The sequence below is a fragment of the Hyla sarda genome, chromosome 11 (genome assembly GCF_029499605.1).
Source record: "Hyla sarda isolate aHylSar1 chromosome 11, aHylSar1.hap1, whole genome shotgun sequence".
Taxonomy (NCBI): Eukaryota; Metazoa; Chordata; class Amphibia; order Anura; family Hylidae; genus Hyla; species Hyla sarda.
In genome coordinates, this window is record NC_079199.1 from 6,902,519 (window position 1) to 6,925,880 (window position 23,362).

Sequence of the window (23,362 nt, forward strand, 5' to 3'; positions counted from 1 at the left end):
CCCACTGAAAGGTCTAAGGTGGCTTTCGTAGTCAGTCTTCTGTCCGGAAAAGCCCTGTCATGGGCCACACCGCTCTGGGACCGCAATGACCCCGTCACTGCCTCTGTACACTCCTTCTTCTCGGAAATCCGAAGTGTCTTTGAGGAACCTGCCCGAGCCTCTTCTGCTGAGACTGCCCTGTTGAACCTGGTCCAGGGTAATTCTTCCGTTGGCGAGTATGCCGTACAATTCCGTACACTTGCTTCAGAATTGTCCTGGAATAATGAGGCCCTCTGCGCGACCTTCAAAAAAGGCCTATCCAGCAACATTAAAGATGTTCTGGCCGCACGAGAAATTCCTGCTAATCTACATGAACTTATTCACCTAGCCACTCGCATTGACATGCGTTTTTCTGAAAGGCGTCAGGAACTCCGCCAAGATATGGACTCTGTTCGCACGAGGCGTTTCGTCTCCTCGGCTCCTCTCTCCTCTGGTCCCCTGCAACCTGTTCCTGTGCCTCCCGCCGTGGAGGCTATGCAGGTCGACCGGTCTCGCCTGACACCTCAAGAGAGGACACGACGCCGTATGGAGAACCTCTGCCTGTACTGTGCTAGTACCGAACACTTCCTGAGGGATTGTCCTATCCGTCCTCCCCGCCTGGAAAGACGTACGCTGACTCCGCACAAAGGTGAGACAGTCCTTGATGTCTACTCTGCTTCTCCACGTCTTACTGTGCCTGTGCGGATGTCTGCCTCTGCCTTCTCCTTCTCTACAGTGGCCTTCTTGGACTCTGGATCTGCAGGAAATTTTATTTTGGCCTCTCTCGTCAACAGGTTCAACATCCCAGTGACCAGTCTCGCCAGACCCCTCTACATCAATTGTGTAAATAATGAAAGATTGGACTGTACCATACGTTTCCGCACGGAGCCCCTTCTTATGAGCATCGGATCTCATCATGAGAGGATTGAACTTTTGGTCCTCCCCAATTGCACCTCGGAGATTCTCCTTGGACTTCCCTGGCTTCAACTTCATTCCCCAACCCTGGATTGGTCCACTGGGGAGATCAAGAGTTGGGGGTCCTCTTGTTCCAAGAACTGTCTAAAACCGGTTCCCAGTAACCCTTGCCGTAACTCTGTGGTTCCTCCAGTAACCGGTCTCCCTAAGGCCTATATGGACTTCGCGGATGTTTTCTGCAAAAAACAAGCTGAGACTCTACCTCCTCACAGGCCTTATGATTGCCCTATCGACCTCCTCCCGGGTACTACTCCACCCCGGGGCAGAATTTATCCTCTCTCTGCCCCAGAGACTCTTGCCATGTCCGAATACGTCCAGGAGAATCTAAAAAAGGGCTTTATCCGTAAATCCTCCTCTCCTGCCGGAGCCGGATTTTTCTTTGTGTCCAAAAAAGATGGCTCCCTACGTCCTTGCATTGACTACCGCGGTCTTAATAAAATCACGGTTAAGAACCGCTACCCCTTACCCCTCATCTCTGAACTCTTTGATCGCCTCCAAGGTGCCCACATCTTCACTAAATTGGACTTAAGAGGCGCCTATAACCTCATCCGCATCAGAGAGGGGGACGAGTGGAAAACGGCATTTAACACCAGAGATGGACACTTTGAGTATCTGGTCATGCCCTTTGGACTGTGTAATGCCCCTGCCGTCTTCCAAGACTTTGTCAATGAAATTTTTCGTGATCTGTTATACTCCTGTGTTGTGGTATATCTGGACGATATCCTAATTTTTTCTGCCAATCTAGAAGAACACCGCCAGCATGTCCGTATGGTTCTTCAGAGACTTCGTGACAACCAACTCTATGCCAAAATTGAGAAATGTCTGTTTGAATGCCAATCTCTTCCTTTTCTAGGATATTTGGTCTCTGGCCAGGGACTACAGATGGATCCAGACAAACTCTCTGCCGTCTTAAATTGGCCACGCCCCTCCGGACTCCGTGCTATCCAACGCTTTTTGGGGTTCGCCAATTATTACAGGCAATTTATTCCACATTTTTCTACCATTGTGGCTCCTATCGTGGCTTTAACCAAGAAAAATGCTGATCCCAAGTCCTGGCCTCCTCAAGCAGAAGACTCCTTTAAACGACTCAAGTCTGCCTTTTCTTCGGCTCCCGTGCTCTCCAGACCTGACCCTTCCAAACCCTTCCTATTGGAGGTTGATGCCTCCTCAGTAGGAGCTGGAGCTGTTCTTCTACAAAAAAATCCTTCCGGGCATGCTGTCACTTGTGGTTTTTTCTCTAGGACCTTCTCTCCAGCGGAGAGGAACTACTCCATCGGGGATCGAGAGCTTCTAGCCATTAAATTAGCACTTGAGGAATGGAGGCATCTGCTGGAGGGATCAAGATTTCCTGTTATTATCTACACCGACCACAAGAACCTCTCCTACCTCCAGTCGGCCCAACGGCTGAATCCTCGCCAGGCCCGGTGGTCTCTGTTCTTTGCCCGATTTAATTTTGAGATTCACTTTCGTCCTGCCGATAAGAACATTAGGGCCGATGCTCTCTCTCGTTCCTCGGATGCCTCAGAAGTTGATCTCCCTCCGCAACACATCATTCCACCTGACTGCCTGATCTCCACTTCTCCTGCCTCCATCAGGCAGACTCCTCCAGGAAAGACCTTTGTTTCTCCACGCCAACGCCTCGGAATCCTCAAATGGGGTCACTCCTCCCATCTCGCAGGTCATGCGGGCATCAAGAAATCTGTGCAACTCATCTCCCGCTTCTATTGGTGGCCGACTCTGGAGACGGATGTTGGGGACTTTGTGCGAGCCTGCACTATCTGTGCCCGGGATAAGACTCCTCGCCAGAAGCCCGCTGGTTTTCTTCATCCTCTGCCTGTCCCCGAACAGCCTTGGTCTCTGATTGGTATGGATTTTATTACTGATTTACCCCCTTCCCGTGGCAACACCGTTATTTGGGTGGTCGTTGATCGATTCTCCAAAATGGCACATTTCATCCCTCTTCCTGGTCTTCCTTCTGCGCCTCAGTTGGCTAAACAATTTTTTGTACACATTTTTCGTCTTCACGGGTTGCCTACGCAGATTGTCTCGGATAGAGGGGTCCAATTCGTGTCTAAATTCTGGAGGGCTCTCTGTAAACAACTCAAGATTAAATTAAATTTTTCCTCTGCATATCATCCCCAGTCCAATGGACAAGTAGAAAGAATTAACCAGATCCTGGGTGATTATTTGCGACATTTTGTTTCCTCCCGCCAGGATGACTGGGCAGATCTCCTTCCATGGGCCGAATTTTCGTATAACTTCAGGGTCTCTGAATCTTCCTCCAAATCCCCATTTTTCGTGGTGTACGGCCGTCACCCTCTTCCCCCCCTCCCTACCCCCTTGCCCTCTGGTCTGCCCGCTGTGGATGAAATTTCTCGTGACCTTTCCATTATATGGAGAGAGACCCAAAATTCTCTCTTACAGGCTTCTTCACGCATGAAGAGGTTCGCGGATAAGAAAAGAAGAGCTCCCCCCGTTTTTTCCCCTGGAGACAAGGTATGGCTCTCCGCTAAATATGTCCGCTTCCGTGTCCCTAGCTACAAGTTGGGACCACGCTATCTTGGTCCTTTCAAAATTTTGTGTCAAATTAATCCTGTCTCTTATAAACTTCTTCTTCCTCCTTCTCTTCGTATCCCTAATGCCTTTCACGTCTCTCTTCTCAAACCACTCATCCTCAACCGTTTTTCTCCCAAATCTGTTCCTCCCACTCCTGTTTCCGGCTCCTCGGACGTCTTCTCGGTCAAGGAAATTTTGGCTGCCAAAAAGGTCAGAGGGAAAAATTTTTTTTTAGTAGACTGGGAGGGTTGTGGTCCTGAAGAGAGATCCTGGGAACCTGAGGACAACATCCTTGACAAAAGTCTGCTCCTCAGGTTCTCAGGCTCCAAGAAGAGGGGGAGACCCAAGGGGGGGGGTACTGTTACGCCGAGCGCTCCGGGTCCCCGCTCCTCCCCGGAGCGCTCGCTTCACTCCCTCCGCTGCAGCGCTCCGGTCACGTCCTCTGACCCGGGGCGCTGCGATCCTGCTGCCAGCCGGGATGCGATTCGCGATGCGGGTAGCGCCCGCTCGCGATGCGCACCCCGGCTCCCCTACCTGACTCGCTCCCCGTCTGTTCTGTCCCGGCGCGCGCGGCCCCGCTCCCTAGGGCGCGCGCGCGCCGGGTCTCTGCGATTTAAAGGGCCACTGCGCCGCTGATTGGCGCAGTGGTTCCAATTAGGGTTTTCACCTGTGCACTTCCCTATATTACCTCACTTCCCTTGCACTCCCTTGCCGGATCTTGTTGCCTTAGTGCCAGTGAAAGCGTTCCTTGTGTGTTCCTTGCCTGTGTTTCCAGACCTTCTGCCGTTGCCCCTGACTACGATCCTTGCTGCCTGCCCCGACCTTCTGCTACGTCCGACCTTGCTTCTGCCTACTCCCTTGTACCGCGCCTATCTTCAGCAGCCAGAGAGGTGAGCCGTTGCTAGTGGATACGACCTGGTCACTACCGCCGCAGCAAGACCATCCCGCTTTGCGGCGGGCTCTGGTGAAAACCAGTAGTGGCTTAGAACCGGTCCACTAGCACGGTCCACGCCAATCCCTCTCTGGCACAGAGGGTCCACTACCTGCCAGCCGGCATCGTGACAGGGATAAGACCCTTTGAATAGGGGATAAGATCCTTTGGATAGGGGGATAAGATCCTTTGGATAGAGGATAAGATCCTTTGGATAGGGGATAAGATCCTTTGGAGAGGGGATAAGACCCTTTGGATAGGGGATAAGATCCTTTGGGTAGGGGATAAGATCCTTTGGATTGGGGATAAGATCCTTTGGATAGGGGATAAGACCCTTTGGATAGGGGGATAAGACCCTTTGGATAGGGGATATGATCCTTTGGATAGGGGATAAGATCCTTTGGATAGGGGATACGATCCTTTGGATAGTGGATAAGATCCTTTGGATAGGGGATAAGATCCTTTGGATAGGGGATAAGATCCTTTGGATAGGGAATAAGATCCTTTGTATAGGGGATAAGATCCTTTGGATAGGGAATAAGATCCTTTCGATAGAGGATAAGATCCTTTGAATAGGGGATAAGATCCTTTGGATAGGGGATAAGACCCTTTGGATAGGGGATAAGATCCTTTGGATAGAGGATAAGATCCTTTGGATAGGGGATAAGATCCTTTGGATAGGGGATAGGATCCTTTAGATAGGGGATAAGATCCTTTAGATAGGGGATAAGACCCTTTGAATAGGGGATAAGATCCTTTGGATAGGGGGATAAGATCCTTTGGATAGAGGATAAGATCCTTTGGATAGGGGATAAGATCCTTTGGATAGGGGATAAGACCCTTTGGATAGGGGGATAAGACCCTTTGGATAGGGGATATGATCCTTTGGATAGGGGATAAGATCCTTTGGATAGGGGATACGATCCTTTGGATAGTGGATAAGATCCTTTGGATAGGGGATAAGATCCTTTGGATAGGGGATAAGATCCTTTGGATAGAGAATAAGATCCTTTGTATAGGGGATAAGATCCTTTGGATAGGGAATAAGATCCTTTCGATAGAGGATAAGATCCTTTGAATAGGGGATAAGATCCTTTGGATAGGGGATAAGATCCTTTGGATAGGGGATAAGATCTTTTGGATAGGGGGATCAGATCCTTTGGATAGGGGATAAGACCCTTTGGATAGGGGATAAGATCCTTTGGATAGAGGGTTAAGATCCTTTGGATAGGGGATAGGATCCTTTAGATAGGGGATACGATCCTTTGGATAGGGGATAAGATCCTTAGGATAGGGGATAGGATCCTTTAGATAGTGGATAAGACCCTTTGGATAGGGGATAAGATCCTTTGGATAGGGGGATAAGATCCTTTGGATAGAGGATAAGATCCTTTGGATAGGGGATAAGATCCTTTGGATAGGGGATAAGACCCTTTGGATAGGGGATAAGATCCTTTGGATAGAGGATAAGATCCTTTGGATAGGGGATAAGATCCTTTGGATAGGGGATAGGATCCTTTAGATAGGGGATAAGATCCTTTAGATAGGGGATAAGACCCTTTGAATAGGGGATAAGATCCTTTGGATAGGGGGATAAGATCCTTTGGATAGAGGATAAGATCCTTTGGATAGGGGATAAGATCCTTTGGATAGGGGATAAGACCCTTTGGATAGGGGATACGATCCTTTGGATAGAGGATAAGATCCTTTGGATAGGGGATAAGACCCTTTGGATAGGGGATAAGATCCTTTGGATAGAGGATAAGATCCTTTGGATAGGGGATAAGATCCTTTGGATAGGGGATAGGATCCTTTAGATAGGGGATAAGATCCTTTAGATAGGGGATAAGACCCTTTGGATAGGGGATAAGATCCTTTGGATAGGGGGATAAGATCCTTTGGATAGAGGATAAGATCCTTTGGATAGGGGATAAGATCCTTTGGATAGGGGATAAGACCCTTTGGATAGGGGATACGATCCTTTGGATAGAGGATAAGATCCTTTGGATAGGGGATACGATCCTTTGGATAGGGGATAAGATCCTTTGGATAGGGGATACGATCCTTTGGATAGGGGATAAGATCCTTTGGATAGGGGATAGGATCCTTTAGATAGGGGATAAGATCCTTTAGATAGGGGATAAGACCCTTTGAATAGGGGATAAGATCCTTTGGATAGGGGGATAAGATCCTTTGGATAGAGGATAAGATCCTTTGGATAGGGGATAAGATCCTTTGGATAGGGGATAAGACCCTTTGGATAGGGGATACGATCCTTTGGATAGAGGATAAGATCCTTTGGATAGAGGATAAGACCCTTTGGATAGGGGATAAGATCCTTTGGATAGGGGATAAGATCCTTTGGATAGGGGATAGGATCCTTTAGATAGGGGATAAGATCCTTTAGATAGGGGATAAGACCCTTTGGATAGGGGATAAGATCCTTTGGATAGGGGGATAAGATCCTTTGGATAGAGGATAAGATCCTTTGGATAGGGGATAAGATCCTTTGGATAGGGGATAAGACCCTTTGGATAGGGGATACGATCCTTTGGATAGAGGATAAGATCCTTTGGATAGGGGATACGATCCTTTGGATAGGGGATAAGATCCTTTGGATAGGGGATACGATCCTTTGGATAGGGGATAGGACCCTTTGGATAGGGGATAAGATCCTTTGGACAGGGGATAAGATCCTTTGGATAGAGGATAAGATCTTTTGGATAGGGGATAAGATCCTTTGGATAGGGGATAAGATCCTTTGGATAGAGGATTGTCACGATGCCGGCTGGCAGGTAGTGGATCCTCTGTGCCAGAGAGGGATGGCGAGGACCGCGCTAGTGGACCGGTTCTAAGCCACTACAGGTTTTCACCAGAGCCCGCCGCAAAGCGGGATGGTCTTGCTGCGGCGGTAGTGACCAGGTCGTATCCACTAGCAACGGCTCACCTCTCTGGCTGCTGAAGATACTGAAGAAAGGCGAGGTACAAGGGAGTAGGCAGTAGCAAGGTCGGACGTAGCAGAAGGTCGGGGGCAGGCGGCAAGGTTCGTAGTCAGGGGAGATAGCAAAAGTACTGGTACACAGACTATTAAACACACAGGAACGCTTTCACTGGCACTAAGGCAACAAGATCCGGCAAGGAAGTGCAAGGGAGGAGACTAGATATAGCCAGGGAACAGGTGGGAACCAATTAAGCTAATTGGGCCAGGCACCAATCATTGGTGCACTGGCCCTTTAAGTCTCAGGGAGCTGGCGCGCGCGCGCCCTAGAGAGCGGAGCCGCGCGCGCCAGCACATGACAGCAGGGGACGGGAACGGGTAAGTGACCTGGGATGCGATTCGCGAGCGGGCGCGTCCCGCTGTGCGAATCGCATCCCCAACGGCCATGACAGAGCAGCGCTCCCGGTCAGCGGGACTGACCGGGGAGCTGCAGGGAAAGAGACGCCGTGAGCGCTCCGGGGAGGAGCGGGGACCCGGAGCGCTAGGCGTAACAGTACCCCCCCCCTTAGGTCTCCCCTTCTCTTTATCGGGTAACTGCCTCCCCTGGGATGAGGACACCGGGAAAGGATGGAGGGATTCCTCAACGGCAGGCAGAACCGCAGGAGTAGGAATGGGGAGAGAGGGCAGAGGGCGGGACCTGGCACGGGGCAGTGTGACACCAGGACGAGGGCCATGAGGGGACACAGAAGCTTGCCTGATGGAACTGGGAGGGGGGGAGGGGCATTTCCTGTTGCAGGCAGAGTCCTTAATGACCTTAGGGGGACCAGATACAGGAGGAACCACAGAGTTACGGCAAGGGTTACTGGGAACCGGTTTTAGACAGTTCTTGGAACAAGAGGACCCCCAACTCTTGATCTCCCCAGTGGACCAATCCAGGGTTGGGGAATGAAGTTGAAGCCAGGGAAGTCCAAGGAGAATTTCCGAGGTGCAATTGGGGAGGACCAAAAGTTCAATCCTCTCGTGGTGAGATCCGATGCTCATAAGAAGGGGCTCCGTGCGGAAACGTATGGTACAGTCCAACCTGGCTCCGTTGACCGCGGAAATGTGGAGTGGCTTGACAAGACGGGTCACCGGAATACGGAATTTATTCACAAAGGAGTCCCGAATAAAATTCCCAGAAGCTCCAGAGTCCAGGCAGGCCACGGCTGAGAGGGGAGAGCTGGCTGAAGTGGAAATCCGAACAGGTACCGTGAGACGTGGAGAAGCCGACTTGGCATCAAGAGACGCCACACCCACGAGAGCTGAGTGCGAGCGTGCGTTTCCCAGACGTGGAGGACGGATTGGGCAATCCACCAGAAAATGTTCAGTACTGGCACAGTACAGACAAAGATTCTCTTCCTTACGGCGATTCCTCTCTTCCAGGGTCAGGCGAGACCGATCCACTTGCATGGCCTCCTCGGCGGGAGGCCTAGGCGCAGATTGCAGTGGAGACTGTGGGAGAGGTGGCCAGAGATCTAAGTCTTTTTCCTGGCGGAGCTCTTGATGCCTCTCAGAAAAACGCATGTCAATGCGAGTGGCTAGATGAATGAGTTCATGCAGGCTAGCAGGAGTCTCTCGTGCGGCCAGAACATCTTTAATGTTGCTGGATAGGCCTTTTTTAAAGGTCGCGCAGAGAGCCTCATTATTCCAGGATAGTTCAGAAGCAAGAGTACGGAATTGTATGGCGTACTCGCCAACGGAGGAATTACCCTGGACCAGGTTCAGCAGGGCAGTCTCAGCAGAAGAGGCTCGGGCAGGTTCCTCAAAGACACTTCGAATTTCCGAGAAGAAGGAGTGAACAGAGGCAGTGACGGGGTCATTGCGGTCCCAGAGCGGTGTGGCCCATGACAGGGCTTTTCCAGACAGAAGGCTGACTACGAAAGCCACCTTAGACCTTTCAGTAGGAAACAGGTCCGACATCATCTCCAAGTGCAGAGAACATTGCGAAAGGAAGCCACGGCAAAACTTAGAGTCCCCATTAAATTTGTCCGGCAAAGACAGGCGGAGGCTAGGAGTGGCCACTCGCTGCGGAAGGGGTGCAGGAGCTGGCGGAGGAGATGATTGCTGAAGAAGTTGCGACTGAAGTTGGTGCACAATGGTGGACATTTCTGACATCTGGTGGGTTAGATGGGCGATCTGTCGGGCTTGCTGGGCGACCACCGTGGTGATATCAGAGGCAACTGGCAGGGGAACCTCAGCGGGATCCATGGCCGGATCTACTGTCACGATGCCGGCTGGCAGGTAGTGGATCCTCTGTGCCAGAGAGGGATGGCGAGGACCGCGCTAGTGGACCGGTTCTAAGCCACTACAGGTTTTCACCAGAGCCCGCCGCAAAGCGGGATGGTCTTGCTGCGGCGGTAGTGACCAGGTCGTATCCACTAGCAACGGCTCACCTCTCTGGCTGCTGAAGATACTGAAGAAAGGCGAGGTACAAGGGAGTAGGCAGTAGCAAGGTCGGACGTAGCAGAAGGTCGGGGGCAGGCGGCAAGGTTCGTAGTCAGGGGAGATAGCAAAAGTACTGGTACACAGACTATTAAACACACAGGAACGCTTTCACTGGCACTAAGGCAACAAGATCCGGCAAGGAAGTGCAAGGGAGGAGACTAGATATAGCCAGGGAACAGGTGGGAACCAATTAAGCTAATTGGGCCAGGCACCAATCATTGGTGCACTGGCCCTTTAAGTCTCAGGGAGCTGGCGCGCGCGCGCCCTAGAGAGCGGAGCCGCGCGCGCCAGCACATGACAGCAGGGGACGGGAACGGGTAAGTGACCTGGGATGCGATTCGCGAGCGGGCGCGTCCCGCTGTGCGAATCGCATCCCCAACGGCCATGACAGAGCAGCGCTCCCGGTCAGCGGGACTGACCGGGGAGCTGCAGGGAAAGAGACGCCGTGAGCGCTCCGGGGAGGAGCGGGGACCCGGAGCGCTAGGCGTAACAAGGATAAGATCCTTTGGATAGGGGATAAGACCCTTTGGATAGGGGATAAGATCCTTTGGATAGGGGATACGATCCTTTGGATAGGGGATAAGATCCTTTGGATAGGGGGATAAGATCCTTTGGATAGGGGATAAGATCATTTGGATAGGGGATAAGATCCTTTGGATAGGGGATACGATCCTTTGGATAGGGGATAGGATGTCTAGGGGTGGAGTACCCCTTTAAAGACCACTTCACTACTTACATTTGAAGGAAATCGTATTTACAAGAACTGGAACTGTCTGTGGATCAAGATTGTTCAAGGAATCTTCCATTTTCCCGTTGGATTTCTCCAGTTTTGCAGCTTCTTCTATATTTTGGAAATCGAGTGGTTTTACATTGTTATCAATAAAGAGATTGTTGGTGACGTCCACTTTAGGGTCACTATCAGGTTGGTTTACGATGTTTAGAAGCTCCTGGTCGCCCTCGTTGTTAGTTTCTTCTGACGCCGAAGGGTTTTGGAAACTGAGTCCATCACCCACCTGGAGGGTCTTAGATTTGTCATTACGAAAGAGAAAAGAAAGTGCATCTGAAATGGCCAATGGGGAGAACAGTATATTTTTATTGGGGTGAGCAGCAGTCAGGTGGGCGAAGAGCTGGTCGGAGATCCTGACACTATCTTGAGCGATCTGGTCTATAGTCTTTGCCTCAGTATCCTGGTGGTCGCGGTCGTCATCTTGTTGTCCGTCGTGGTCACCATACACAGGTGTACAGAGCAGAGAATGGCTCAGATAGAATAAGATAAAAAGCTTCATTTTTCTGAAAGAAACAAGTTATTTCATCATAAGTATGTGCCCCCTGTAGCCTGTGTCTATTATATTATCACTATGGCAAAATAATAAGCTCTCTGCTGACACCTCTGTCCATGTCAGGAACTGTCCAGAGTAGGAGCCAATCCCCATAAGAAACCACTTCTGCTCTGGACCGTTCTTGAGACAGACAGAGGTGTCAGCAGAGAGCACTGTGGTCAGACATAGAAGAACAACTCAACTTCAGCAGCTGATAACTACTGGAAGGATTAAGATTTTTTTTATAGAAGTAATTTACAAATCTGGTTAACTTTCTGAAGCCAGTTGAAATAAAAATAAAAATTTTTTCCTGGAATACCCCTTTAAACATTATACAAGTATATGGAGCCTATAGCAAAGTCTACAGAACCTGCATGTCTTAAAGGGATATTCCAGGAATTTGTTTTATTTGACTATGCTACAGGGGCTGCAAAATTTGTGTGGTTCATAATATAGTGTCTGTACCTGTGTGTGACAGTTTCCTCACAATTCTTATGGGATTTTTATCCCAATATTTATTTTTACCAGCATACAAAATTACTGTTGTCTCAGATTTTTCCCAGGTTGCAATGCGGCCGAGACCTGACATCACTAGTCAGCTGATGACAGGGAGCCTGTCTGCTTCAATGGGTGGCGGGATCAATCTGCAAATAATGCAACAGCTGTAGGCACCCTGATTGAAAACCACAGGTCTTTTGAATGGATGCAGCTCATTTATGTTTCAATGGTTGGGGTGGCTGATGTGTGGGAGGGAGGAAAATGGAATTATGGGATTTGTAGGAAAAGATGAAAACTCAAACAGGAAATACCAGTTCACAAAAAGCTATCCAGTGTGTTATGGTAATCTCACAGCATAGCCATTTAGCCCCAAGACAAGCGCAGATCCTTCCTAAGCATGTCCAACACTGTCTGCCAGGTACGTACTAAAATCACCTTATGGTGGAGAACCCCTTTAAGAACAAAATCTTATACAGAGAAACCAGAATAATATCACAAGGTTATGGCTGTCAGGATGTAATAAGGCAATAATGGAAAGGTTTATTTTAACCTTAAAGGGGTTGAGATCCTTTTGCATCTTTTATGTAACTTTATATTATTAGTTTTTCTATCTATTGGAGGCAGCTGAATGGTTTCCCAATACAGAGCTCCGTGTCCCCGGTATAAACAGAGTTATATGGGGAAATTCATAGATGAGATTTTAGCATTAAAGACAATAAAATCCCGATCATTGAGTATTAAGAATCTACAACTAGTCACATGACTGATATGTAACTGTCTATAGGAGAAATGGATACAATGTATCACTCACCAGCAGCTGCTAGAAGAGTCCGCAGTCAGATGTGAAGAGTCTCCTCTATACAGGAGTATACAGGAGTATACAGGAGGCTTCATCCGGATCTTATTTCATCCGAAACCTGTTATACCAACATGAGGATTCTTCCCTCAGGGAAAATAAACAATAAATGAATCTTCATTCTGTTCCAATGGGAATGTCATTACTAAAGAAGCAAAAAATGATACAGAATAGAGGCAGGTAAGATCACACAGGTCCCTCAGATGTCCAAAGGTCGCTCTAGGACAGCGTTTCCCAACCAGGGTGCCTCCAGCTGTTGCGAAACTACAACTCCCAGCATGCCCGGACAGCCAGCGGCTGTCCGGGCATGCTGGGAGTTGGAGTTTTGCAACAGCTGGAGGCACCAGGGTTGGAAAACACTGCTCTAAGAGGACCCCATAATCTTCTCCTCTGGATTAAGGTGACTCCCAGGGAGGACCAGTATATAGGAGGCTTAAAGGGGTACTCCGCCCCTGGCATCTTATCCCCTATCCAAAGGATAGGGGATAAGATGTTAGATCGCAGTGGTCCCGCTGCTGGGGACCCCAGGGATCGCCGCTGCGGCACCCCGCCATCATTACTGCACAGAGCGAGTTTGCTCTGTGCGTAATGACGGGCGATAGAGGGGCCGGAGCAGCGTGATGTCATGGCTCCGCCCCTCATGACATCACGGCCCGTCCCCTTAATGCAAGTCTATGGCAGGGGGCATGACGACCGCCACGCCCCCTTCCCATAGACTTGTATTGACGGGGGCGGGCCGTGACGTCACGAGGGGCGGAGCTGTGACATAATGATGCTCCGGCCCCTGTATGGCCCGTCATTACGTGCAGAGCGATCTCGCTCTACGCAGTAATGATAGCGGGGTGCTGCAGCAGCGATCCCCGGGGTCCCCAGCAGCGGGACCCCGGCGATCTGACATCTTATCCCCTATCCTTTGGATAGGGGATAAGATGTCTAGGGGCAGAGTACCCCTTTAATCCTGATGTTATATAATCCTAAACCTGTTAAGTGAACATTAAATGGGCCCTGTCAGATCTAAAAAAAAAAATGTATATGTTGTACATCTTGGCAAAACAATAGTTTTTCTAATATACTTATTTTAAAAAAATTTTACATTTTACTGCCTCTGAAAATCCCACCACTAGGGGTCCCCACACCTCCTGGGACACTGATGAGTTCTACAGCAGCATGAGGGTGTCAAAGGGTCATGGACACGAGACGGCTGATTGACAAGGCTGCAGGAGGAACACAGCCTGCAGCAACACAGAGTTTTACCAAACATGTGCCTCCAGCTGTTGCAAAACTACAACTCCAAGCATGCCTGGACAGTCAAAGGATGTCTGGGTATGCTGGGAGTTTTGGTTTGGCAAAAGCTGGAGGGGCACAGATGAAAGCAACACTGCTGTAAAAAAGAGAGTTATCCAAACACTGTACCTCCAACTATTCCAAAACTACAAGTCCCAGCATTACAGGACTGCACACTAAGGATGATACACATGAATGACATAGGAAGATGTAAGTTATACACTCACTATATACAGGTAATCTCCAATAATCATTGTGTGTGTACAACATAAAACCAGAGAGGAAAGGGTTACAGAGCAGGGCTGCCAGGCTCCCAAGAGCAGTGAGTCAGCAGAATGAGGGATGGGGAGGAGTTACCACAGTGCAGACAAGAGAGGACACGCCCCCTCCCTTTGGGAAGATGGAAAAGACATTGAGCAGCTATAATAAGCTATTTTCTTGTGAATTATCAGTGATAGAGACATAAAAATTATAAGAATGAGGTGCGGAGTAACTTATAACAGTTATTTTTGTGGGATCTGACAGATTCGCTTTATGAATCTCCCCTCAAGTATAAGAAACACAAACAAATCTTTATTAATTCTGTTCCAATGGAAATGTCATTACATAATGAGGTATAACGGAAAAAAATTGTGTTAACTTTTTTTTAAAGCATTCTGATATTTTTGATCCTTGCATTACTGCTGCTATTACTACCCAAGGGGCTGCTACTAGTACCTGAAGGGGGCTATTAATACTTCTACCTAAATGGGGCTGCTGCTATTACTACCTAAATGGGGCTGCTGCTATTACTACCTAAATGGGGCTGCTGCTATTACTACCTAAATGGGGCTGCTGCTATTACTACCTTAAAGGGGGCTGCTGCTATTACTACCTAAATGGGGCTGCTGCTATTACTACCTAAATGGGGCTGCTGCTATTACTACCTAAATGGGGCTGCTGCTATTACTACCTAAATGGGGCTGCTGCTATTACTACCTAAATGGGGCTGCTGCTATTACTACCTTAAAGGGGGCTGCTGCTATTACTACCTAAATGGGGCTGCTGCTATTACTACCTAAATGGGGCTGCTGCTATTACTACCTAAATGGGGCTGCTGCTATTACTACCTAAATGGGGCTGCTGCTATTACTACCTTAAAGGGGCTGCTGCTATTACTACCTAAATGGGGCTGCTGCTATTACTACCTTAAAGGGGGCTGCTGCTATTACTACCTAAATGGGGCTGTTGCTAATAATACATAAAGGGGGCTGCTGATATTATTACCTAAAGGGTGCTACTGCATATAATACATAAAAAGGGGGCTGATTATATTGCTATCTAAAGAGAGTTGCTGCTCATAGTAGCTAAAGGAGGCTGCTGACATTACTACCCAAAGGGGCTACTGCTAATAATACCTACAGAGGACTGCAGCTACTTCTACCTAAGTGGGCTGCTATTGGTTGGGCATCGGAGGCTCTGACACTGACGTTCCATAGTGCGCACTAAGCAGTGAAAACCCATTCATTCTACCAGTACTTGTGTAAGCAGATTTTTTGCTTGAAAATTACATAGTCTGAACCTATCCGTAAGCTATGTTCACACCTATGTTCAATTTCCACCACGGATTTCTGCGGAAAAATTCCACTGTGGAATTCCACAAAATTTAAGGTACATTCACTTCATTGGGATTCCGCCATCCAACGTGGAAATTCCACATTCTGCATAATTTAAAGACCTGTCTTTAAATTTTGCAGAATTCCGCGACAGAATCCCATTGAACTCCATGTGAAATTGCCTTCCGGCACAATTCTGTGTTTTAAGCACTAAAAAATTCTGCCTTAAATCCTCTACAATTCAGCGAAAATTCCACAGGAAGCTTTGCTGAATGGAATCTTAGCCGTATTGCCGAATTTCCGCCGTGTGAACATAGCCTTACAGTGATCGACATAGGACTACAAGTTGCCGCTGTAGTAGTGCCATATTATGTGTATTGCCGTGGAATGTGTTACATGACTCAGCAGCATCCAGTGCTGGATGAAGACAGCTCCATTGGCTGACACGCGCACACCCGCCCCCTACCATTGGTTCCTGGGGGGGCTGGGGGGGGGGGTGAGTGTGCACGCTGTCCAAAACACCGTTCCTTTCAGTGTGAGTTCGGCTACAACAGCAAGAGGATGTCTCCTGCTGAGATAGCCGAAGCGCTGCGGCTGCAATGTTATTCGTGCTGCGGCTGTAATGTAATTGATTCCTCGCTATAGGGACCATGCGCCCATGGGGGATCTGTATGAGATGCCAACCTCTGTGCTCAGCTTATGACACCCATGGGTGCACGGTCCCCAGAGCGGGGAATGAATGTAATGTCAGCTGCATCGCTAAGACCCCCTACCCCCCCCCCCCCCCGGGCGCACGGTCCCCATAGCGAGGAATCAATTACATTACAGCCGCAGCGCGAATAACATTGCAGCCGCAGCGCTTCGGCTATCTCAGCAGGAGACATCCTCTTGCTGTTGTAGCCGAACTCACACTGAAAGGAACGGTGTTTGGGACAGCATATTTGTGGTCATGTGACACGCGCACACCCACCCCCCAGGAACCAATGGTAGGGGGCAGGTTTGTGCATGTCAGCCAATGGAGCTGTCTTAGTCTGGAAAGTGCTGAATCATGTAACACATTCCACGGCAAAACACAAAATACCGCCATCCCGCAGGCATTCTCTCCTTCCCTGCAATCTCTCTGGGCTGCCCCACCCTGCCCTACCTCATCTGCTACCTCTACCGTCTGCTTCCCATAAAGTGCCACGATCCAGGCAGCCATGTCCTTTAATGTGACATCATACCCACCAGGAGCCAATCCATTGGAGACACGACCTTCTACCTTTAACGTTGTATAATGTATTTTTCTGGACAAAGCACTTTGTTCAAGCGTGAAACATGTAGCTGTACAAAATGTCGGTAAAGATATCCGTGTAAGATTTTACAAGAGTTTACAGACTTTACAGCCTTGGATGTATCAGAGCAGCGCCAGGTGTATAAAGATATCGGCAAATACTGGTAAGTAAAACTGGGAGGGTGTCCAGAGAGCCACTCAGATCAGCAATAATCCCAGCGGGGTGTTGTACCTTGCCAGCACCAACCAAGTAGGTCAGTGTATTCCCTAAAGCAGTGGTCTCCAAACTGTGGACCTCCAGATGATGCAAAACTACCACCCCCAGTATGCTGAAAAGATAATTAGACCAGTGTTTTCAAACTAGTGTGCCTCCGCCGTTGGCTGTCCGGGCATGCTGGGAGTTGCAGTTTTACAACAGCTGGAGGCCATCCGTATGGAGACCTAGCCTACAGGTCAGCCCTATGTCAGTATTTTAAGGACTCCCTACTAAATAGTCATGATGAGAAACTTAGTTCTCTTTTACATGGTTGTTTTGATGTATTTGCATAAATCAGTAGTACAAGAAATGTAACGTATCTTATCATAGAAAAATTCCCCTAACAACTAAAGGTTGCATTTCCATTTTCTCTGTTGCTCTGTTACTATGCTCCTGGTCTCTTACATCCTATTACATGGTATAGAACCAACTTGTAAGGAATAAGCTCACCTAAGCACCAGTTACAGCTGCCCATAGAAGTCTATGGAGAAGGAAGGGGGAAGAGAGCAAGAAGGGGAAGTAGATGGGGGGGGGGGCACAGAAGTGAATAGACTGCAGACAACTGCAGGGGCTAACAGTATTATATTTCACCCAAATGCTGGTTAAAGCTTACACTGCTCAGGTCTGCTCTATAATGTCTACTATGCTACTGCTTCTATGGATGTGCTTTATAGCAGGAACAGGATCCTTTCTTCTAAGGGTGTGCCATAGAGATATAGAGGAGAACGATCCTCTCTTCTGAGGATGTTTAAAACACCGGCTATCCTTATGCATGGAATGGTGATGGTTGACAGGCCTCCTCCATGCACTGTCTATGGGAGAGCCAGAGATACATGGGTAGAGCACTCGTCTATCTCCAGCTCTCCCATAGATGAGGCCTGTCGATCATCACCGCTTTGTGCATAAGGGGGCACCGGGAAGGAGATTGCGGGGGTACCAACAGTTGGACCCTCCACAATCAGACACTTATCCCCTCAAGATCTGAAACTGAAGATCTGTTCCATAAACACCATAACACATGTTCTAAAGAGAATCTTCAGACATTACATTTGTGTTTCTGCCCCCCAGAGATGAAGTTCCTCCTACTCGTGTGTTTGAGCCTAGCTCTGGTCTTTGGTCATCCAGAAGTGAACGATGAGGCCCGGAAATCTACGGAGTCTTATCATCAAATAGCGCCATCTCTGGACAAATTCACAGAGAAGTTCTACTCCCACCTGACTACTGCTCATCCCAATGAGAACCTGTTCTTCTCTTCAGTGAGTATTTCTATAGCGTTTTCAATGCTCTCCCTTGGGGCCGGGACTGATACCTGTGTCCAGATCCTTGAAGGACTTGGTTTCGACACCTCGGTGCATCCAGAAGAAGAAATCTACAAGGGCTTCCAGCAGCTCATGAAGAACCTCAACCAACCTAACCCTGACCTGGAGCTGGACGTTGCTAATGCGCTCTTTGTTGACAAGCGGTTCAATCTCCTTCAGACATATAAAGACAATACAAAGAAGTTCTATCAATCTGAAGTCATTTCCATTGATTTCCACCAATTGGTAGAAGCAATAAACCAAATAAATAGCTACGTGAAGAAGAAAACCAATGGAAAAATTCAAGAATTGCTGAGCCCTAATCATAAAGAAGATTTGGTTCTTATCAACACAATTTTCTTCAAAGGTAAGTCATTAGATCTGTGAGGGCCAATGAGGATATGGACCTCCTGTCCTGATTCTGTTTCAGTTCCTCTTGTCCTGGTTTCTCCAAAAATAGTTCTGATGGGTCCTGAAAAGATTCCATCACAGATTCCATTAAATTAACAGAACAAAAAAGTGGTGAGCACCAAAATTAAAGTGGTTCTCCAACATAAGGTGACTTTAGTAATTAAGTGTCATACAGTAATGAACATGTTTACAAAGGATCTTTGCTTGTGTTGGTGGTAAATGGCCGTGTCCTGTGTCCCCCATCATGCTGATCAGGCTTGTTTTTGGGAACTGGCTATTTCCTGTTTCTGTTGCCTCCCTCAGACTACAATCCCCAGGATCCTTTGTTTCCTTTGCTACTTCCCACAAGTCAGTCGCCCCACCCATTGCAGCACAGTCACGCTCCCTTTGATCACATGATTTGCCCGACATCACCTGACACACAAGCTGTGGATCTGCGTGATGATGAATGCACATTTGCGCCAGTAATGTCATTAAGGGGCTGAGTTCACACACAACAGACTAAGCAGCCAAGCCCCCTTTCAGCACCTGACTTGTGATGTATTGTCTCGGGACGCATAGCAAGATGGGAAAGGTCTGAGACAACACTCATTTTGTAGGCTGTAGAAAATTAACTAACAGGGAAAAGAAAGACAAATAAATTCAATACCAGCCGCCAAAAACACAGGTAAGTGAAGTATATTAGTAACTAGACTTACTTTTGCTACCCCGTCTTACATTCAAAGAATGGAAAATCCCAGAATATCCCTTTAAGACAGACAGACTGATAGAGAGAAGTCATGCACCAGGCCACCACTCCCTCCCATGACCCCATAGGTACATGATGGTATTCCATAGATTGGAGGTATATTCCACAGACTGGTACTTCAGGAATGAGGCTGTCAGCTTATTGGGTGCGAAGCAATCATGTGATGTTGGGAGAAATCTGGGATATAAAAACGTATCCCCTATACTTAGGATAGGGGATGAGTATCAGACCGCGGGTGGTCTGATCACTGGGCCCCCCCATGATCTCCAGTACGGGGCCCCCACTCTCCTCCTGAATGGGGTGTGTCGACCACTGCACAAAGCGGTAGCCAATATGCCCCCTAAATGCATCTTTAGGGACAGCCGGAGCACTGCACTCTGCAATCTTCGGTTTTCCCATAGAGATGCACCGCTTTGTGCGATGGTCGACGCGCTCCATTTAGAAGAAGAGCCAGGGCCCCATACAGGATAGGGGAAAGTTTTGCTATCTCGGAGTTCTCAGGGTACTCCGCTGCTCAGCGTTTGGGACCAACTGTTCTGAACGCTGGAGCCAGCAGCAAGAGCTTGTGACGTCATAGCCCACACCCCCCTCATGATGTCACGCCCCGCCCCCTCAATGCAAATCTATGGGAGGGGGCGTGACAGCCGTCACGCCCCCTCCCATAGACTTGCATTGATGGGGTGGGGCGTGACGTAATGAGGGGGTGTGGCTATGATGTCAAGAGCTCTTGGTGCTGGCTCCAGCGTTCAGAGCAGCTTGTTCCAAATGCTGAGCAGCTGAGTACCCCTTTAATTATAATAAATGTTGAGCATTTTATTGATTTTTAGGATCCTGGAAATATGGTTTCAATGCAAAGGACACCAGAGAAGAAGACTTCCACGTAGATGGGAACACCATTGTGAAGGTGCCGATGATGACGGCTGAAGATTGGTATTCTGTAGCCATCTTAGAAGATGTGGGATGTACAGTAGTCAAGATCCTCTATACAGGAAATGTCTCCGCCATCTTTATTATACCAAAAGAAGGAAAAATGGTAGATGTGGAGAAAGCTTTTCAGGAAGGTTCACTGAGGACATGGATAAAGAAACTGGAACCAATGTAAGACCCTCGATAGGGGACCAACCAATGGAACAACTTGTTCCTTCTTATGCGGGTAAAATGACAATAGTTGGATCTTTCTGTGAATGGAGCCCTATGGCCATGGGTTAAAGGAGTACTCCGGCGCGCACTTTTTTCCTTTTATCCCGTCCGGGCTGCAAAATAAAATAAAACAAACTTTCTCTTACCTGCCAACGAGCCCCCGGAGCTCCGGTACACTCCGGTACAGGTGTTCGGTCCCCGGGCTGTATTCTTCTTACTTCCTGTTAACCCGGCACGTCACACGGAGCTTCAGCCTATCACCGGCCGAGGTGGGACATCGCTGCGGCCGGTGATAGGCTGAAGCTCCGTGTGACCTGCCGGGCTAACAGGAAGTAAGAAGAATACAGCCCGGGGACCGGACACCTGTACCGGAGTGTACCGGAGCTCCGGGGGCTCGTTGTCAGGTAAGAGAAAGTGTGTTTTCTTTTATTTTGCAGCCCGGACGGGATAAAAGGAAAAAAGTGCGCGCCGGAGTACTCCTTTAAGCAGATCAGGGGTTAAGTTCTGGAAAATTACCCAAGATTTCCACTCAAGGGCTGGTCCTGCAGGACTCCTGCTAATGGGAACAGTGTTCCTGCTTTGAAAAAAGTGTAGGAACTCCATTCCCATGGACTCCTGCTAGACTTGAGCCTTGAAGCAGATGGATCCTTTGTAAGACTAAAATGTATCTCATCATTAGGGTTTAAAGGTCTGTCTTCCAAGGATAGATGTAACCCTAAGGCTAGGTTCAGACTACGGAATTTCCAACAGAAATTCAGTAGTAAAATTTCCGTCCGAAATTCCGCTTGCTAAAATGTCTAGTGTAGTGAATGGGTTTCCGTTCACAAATTCACACTTCGGAATTTGTGAAGCGGAAAATCCGCTTAGAAATTTCCGCCTGAAGAAAGGCGGTGCTCTTTCTTCAGGCGGAAAACCGCGCGGAACACATTGCAGTCTATTAGAGACTGCAGTGTCCGCGCGGTCCTAGCGGCGACTGATTCAGCCGGCGCTGGCCGCACTCGAAATCTCCGGGTGGAAATTTTCTGCCTGGAGATTCCGTAGTCTGAACCTAGCCTAAGTGTTAAGTCTCGTACTTAAAGGGGTACTCCGCTGAAAAAAAAAATATTTTTAATCAACTGGTGCCAGAAGGTTAAACATATTTGTAAATTACTTCTATTTAAAAATCTTAATCCTTACAGTACTTATCAGCTGCTGTATGCTCCACAGGAAGTTCTTTTCTTTTTTAATTTCCTTTCTGTCTGACCACAGTGCTCTCTGCTGACACCTCTGTCCATGTCAGGAACTGTCAATAGTAGGAGCAAATCCCCATAGAAAACATATCCTGCCCTGAACAGTTCCTAAAATGGACAGAGGTGTCAGCAGAGAGCACTGTGGTCAGACAGAATGGAAATTCATTATGAAAAGAACTTCCTGTGGAGCATACAGCAGCTGATAAGTACTGGAAGGATTAAGATTGTTTAATAGAAGTAATTTAGAAATCTGTTTAACTTTCTGGCACCAGGTGATTTAAAATAAAATGTTTTCCAGTGTTTTCCAGAGTACTCAATTATTGTTGATATTTAATACGATGCGACAGAATTGGTTTATGTCTTTTACTGGTCAAATAAAATGGAGAATGAACAAGAAACCAAAAAGATTTTTACATATGAGGCAAACAAGACAAAAATAACTGACATTGTTATACTACTTCAGAACCTCTCAGCTACAGAGCCATCTAGTGGCACCAGACATACATAACAGACAATACACCACAGACAATACAGAACACTATGGATGGCACCTACACCTATGAACATACTTATTTCAGGGACTGTCTGATAAAGACAATCTCTGTCCATATGACCTAGTAAGTTATATGGAGGATACCCGTTCTATAAGAATGCTATGTGAAACACTGATCTGTGTGCATGCAAATTGAGGCTGATTCCATCCTCCAGACCAGTGTTTCCCAACCAGGGTGCCTTTATCTGTTGCAAAACTACAACTTCCAGCATGCTCAAACAGGCAAAGACACAGTGGCACAGTGGTTAGGAAACAGTGTCCATAAAAGGTAGATCAAGGCTTCTTTCTCATATAAGCAGGTCAGTACTTAGTGTTACCCTTTCCTTGCTGTGCAGCTACTGTTTCTTTCCTTTTTCCTTTCTGTTTACATAGCACCTTACAAAGCCAGTGCATGAGGCATATTCCTCCACATGCCATCTATACTAATGTACTGTGTAAATCATCCCTCAGCACAGTGCCAGCTTTTTCAGTCCAGTTCACCAGCACTATGTCATAGCATAGCAGAGAGAAGTATGTGCTGCACCGTGATTGGTCAGATAAGTAAGCGAAAGGAAGTTCAGGTGTGAGTACCGTGTCCCCCCACCCCCTATATGAGTCAGAAAAGGAGACCTGACTCCAGCCATCTGTGTATAACATGGATGGCCATTCACTAGACAAGTGCAGAAAGAGGATGTGAAAACTGATTTGTTTTTCTTTTTGTTCTTCTTTTCACAGGGAAATAAGCCTCTCAATACCCAAGTTTTCAGTTTCTACAAAGTTGGATCTTGTGAAAGAGTTAACTCCAATAGGATTCGCACAGGTGTTCTCTTGCAGTGCCGATTTTTCTGGGATTTCTATAGACCGAAAATTGAAGGTGTCGGAGGTGAGATCCATTTATGTGTTTTTTTTTTTATAAATATGAGAATAGATAAGGCAAGCATAAAAGTTATAATTGTAAAAAATAATATTAGGATAACACCATGAGTACCTGCTCGTGATAAACGTGACGTGAAACAGTAGG

At 47.9% G+C, this 23,362-nt stretch overlaps 2 protein-coding genes across 8 annotated transcripts in view; one reads left to right on the forward strand and one right to left on the reverse strand.

Moving 5' to 3' along the window:
• Positions 1-23,362, forward strand: part of LOC130295899 (plasma serine protease inhibitor-like) — a 35,290-nt gene that overhangs the window by 7,955 nt on the left and 3,973 nt on the right. For 3 of the 4 annotated variants that reach the window (XM_056547205.1, XM_056547204.1, XM_056547206.1), the window contains 3 exons: positions 18,052-18,648; positions 20,268-20,538; positions 23,077-23,224. In XM_056547205.1, coding sequence (XP_056403180.1) covers positions 18,054-18,648; positions 20,268-20,538; positions 23,077-23,224 — 1,014 coding nt within the window. In that variant the 5' untranslated portion in view covers positions 18,052-18,053. Of the gene's footprint in view, positions 1-16,478; positions 16,892-18,051; positions 18,649-20,267; positions 20,539-23,076; positions 23,225-23,362 lie in introns of those variants that run through there. The other variant, XM_056547201.1, reaches the window with a different exon arrangement.
• LOC130295902 (serpin A12-like) overlaps positions 1-23,362 on the reverse strand; it is a 33,043-nt gene that overhangs the window by 7,214 nt on the left and 2,467 nt on the right. Inside the window, exons 1-2 of one of the 4 annotated variants that reach the window (XM_056547211.1) lie at positions 12,531-12,788; positions 10,639-11,192 (exon numbers count right to left, since the gene is read on the reverse strand). In XM_056547211.1, the coding sequence (XP_056403186.1) occupies positions 10,639-11,188 (550 nt within the window). In that variant the 5' untranslated portion in view covers positions 11,189-11,192; positions 12,531-12,788. Of the gene's footprint in view, positions 1-10,638; positions 12,789-23,362 lie in introns of those variants that run through there. The other 3 variants (XR_008849041.1, XM_056547210.1, XM_056547212.1) reach the window with 3 other exon arrangements.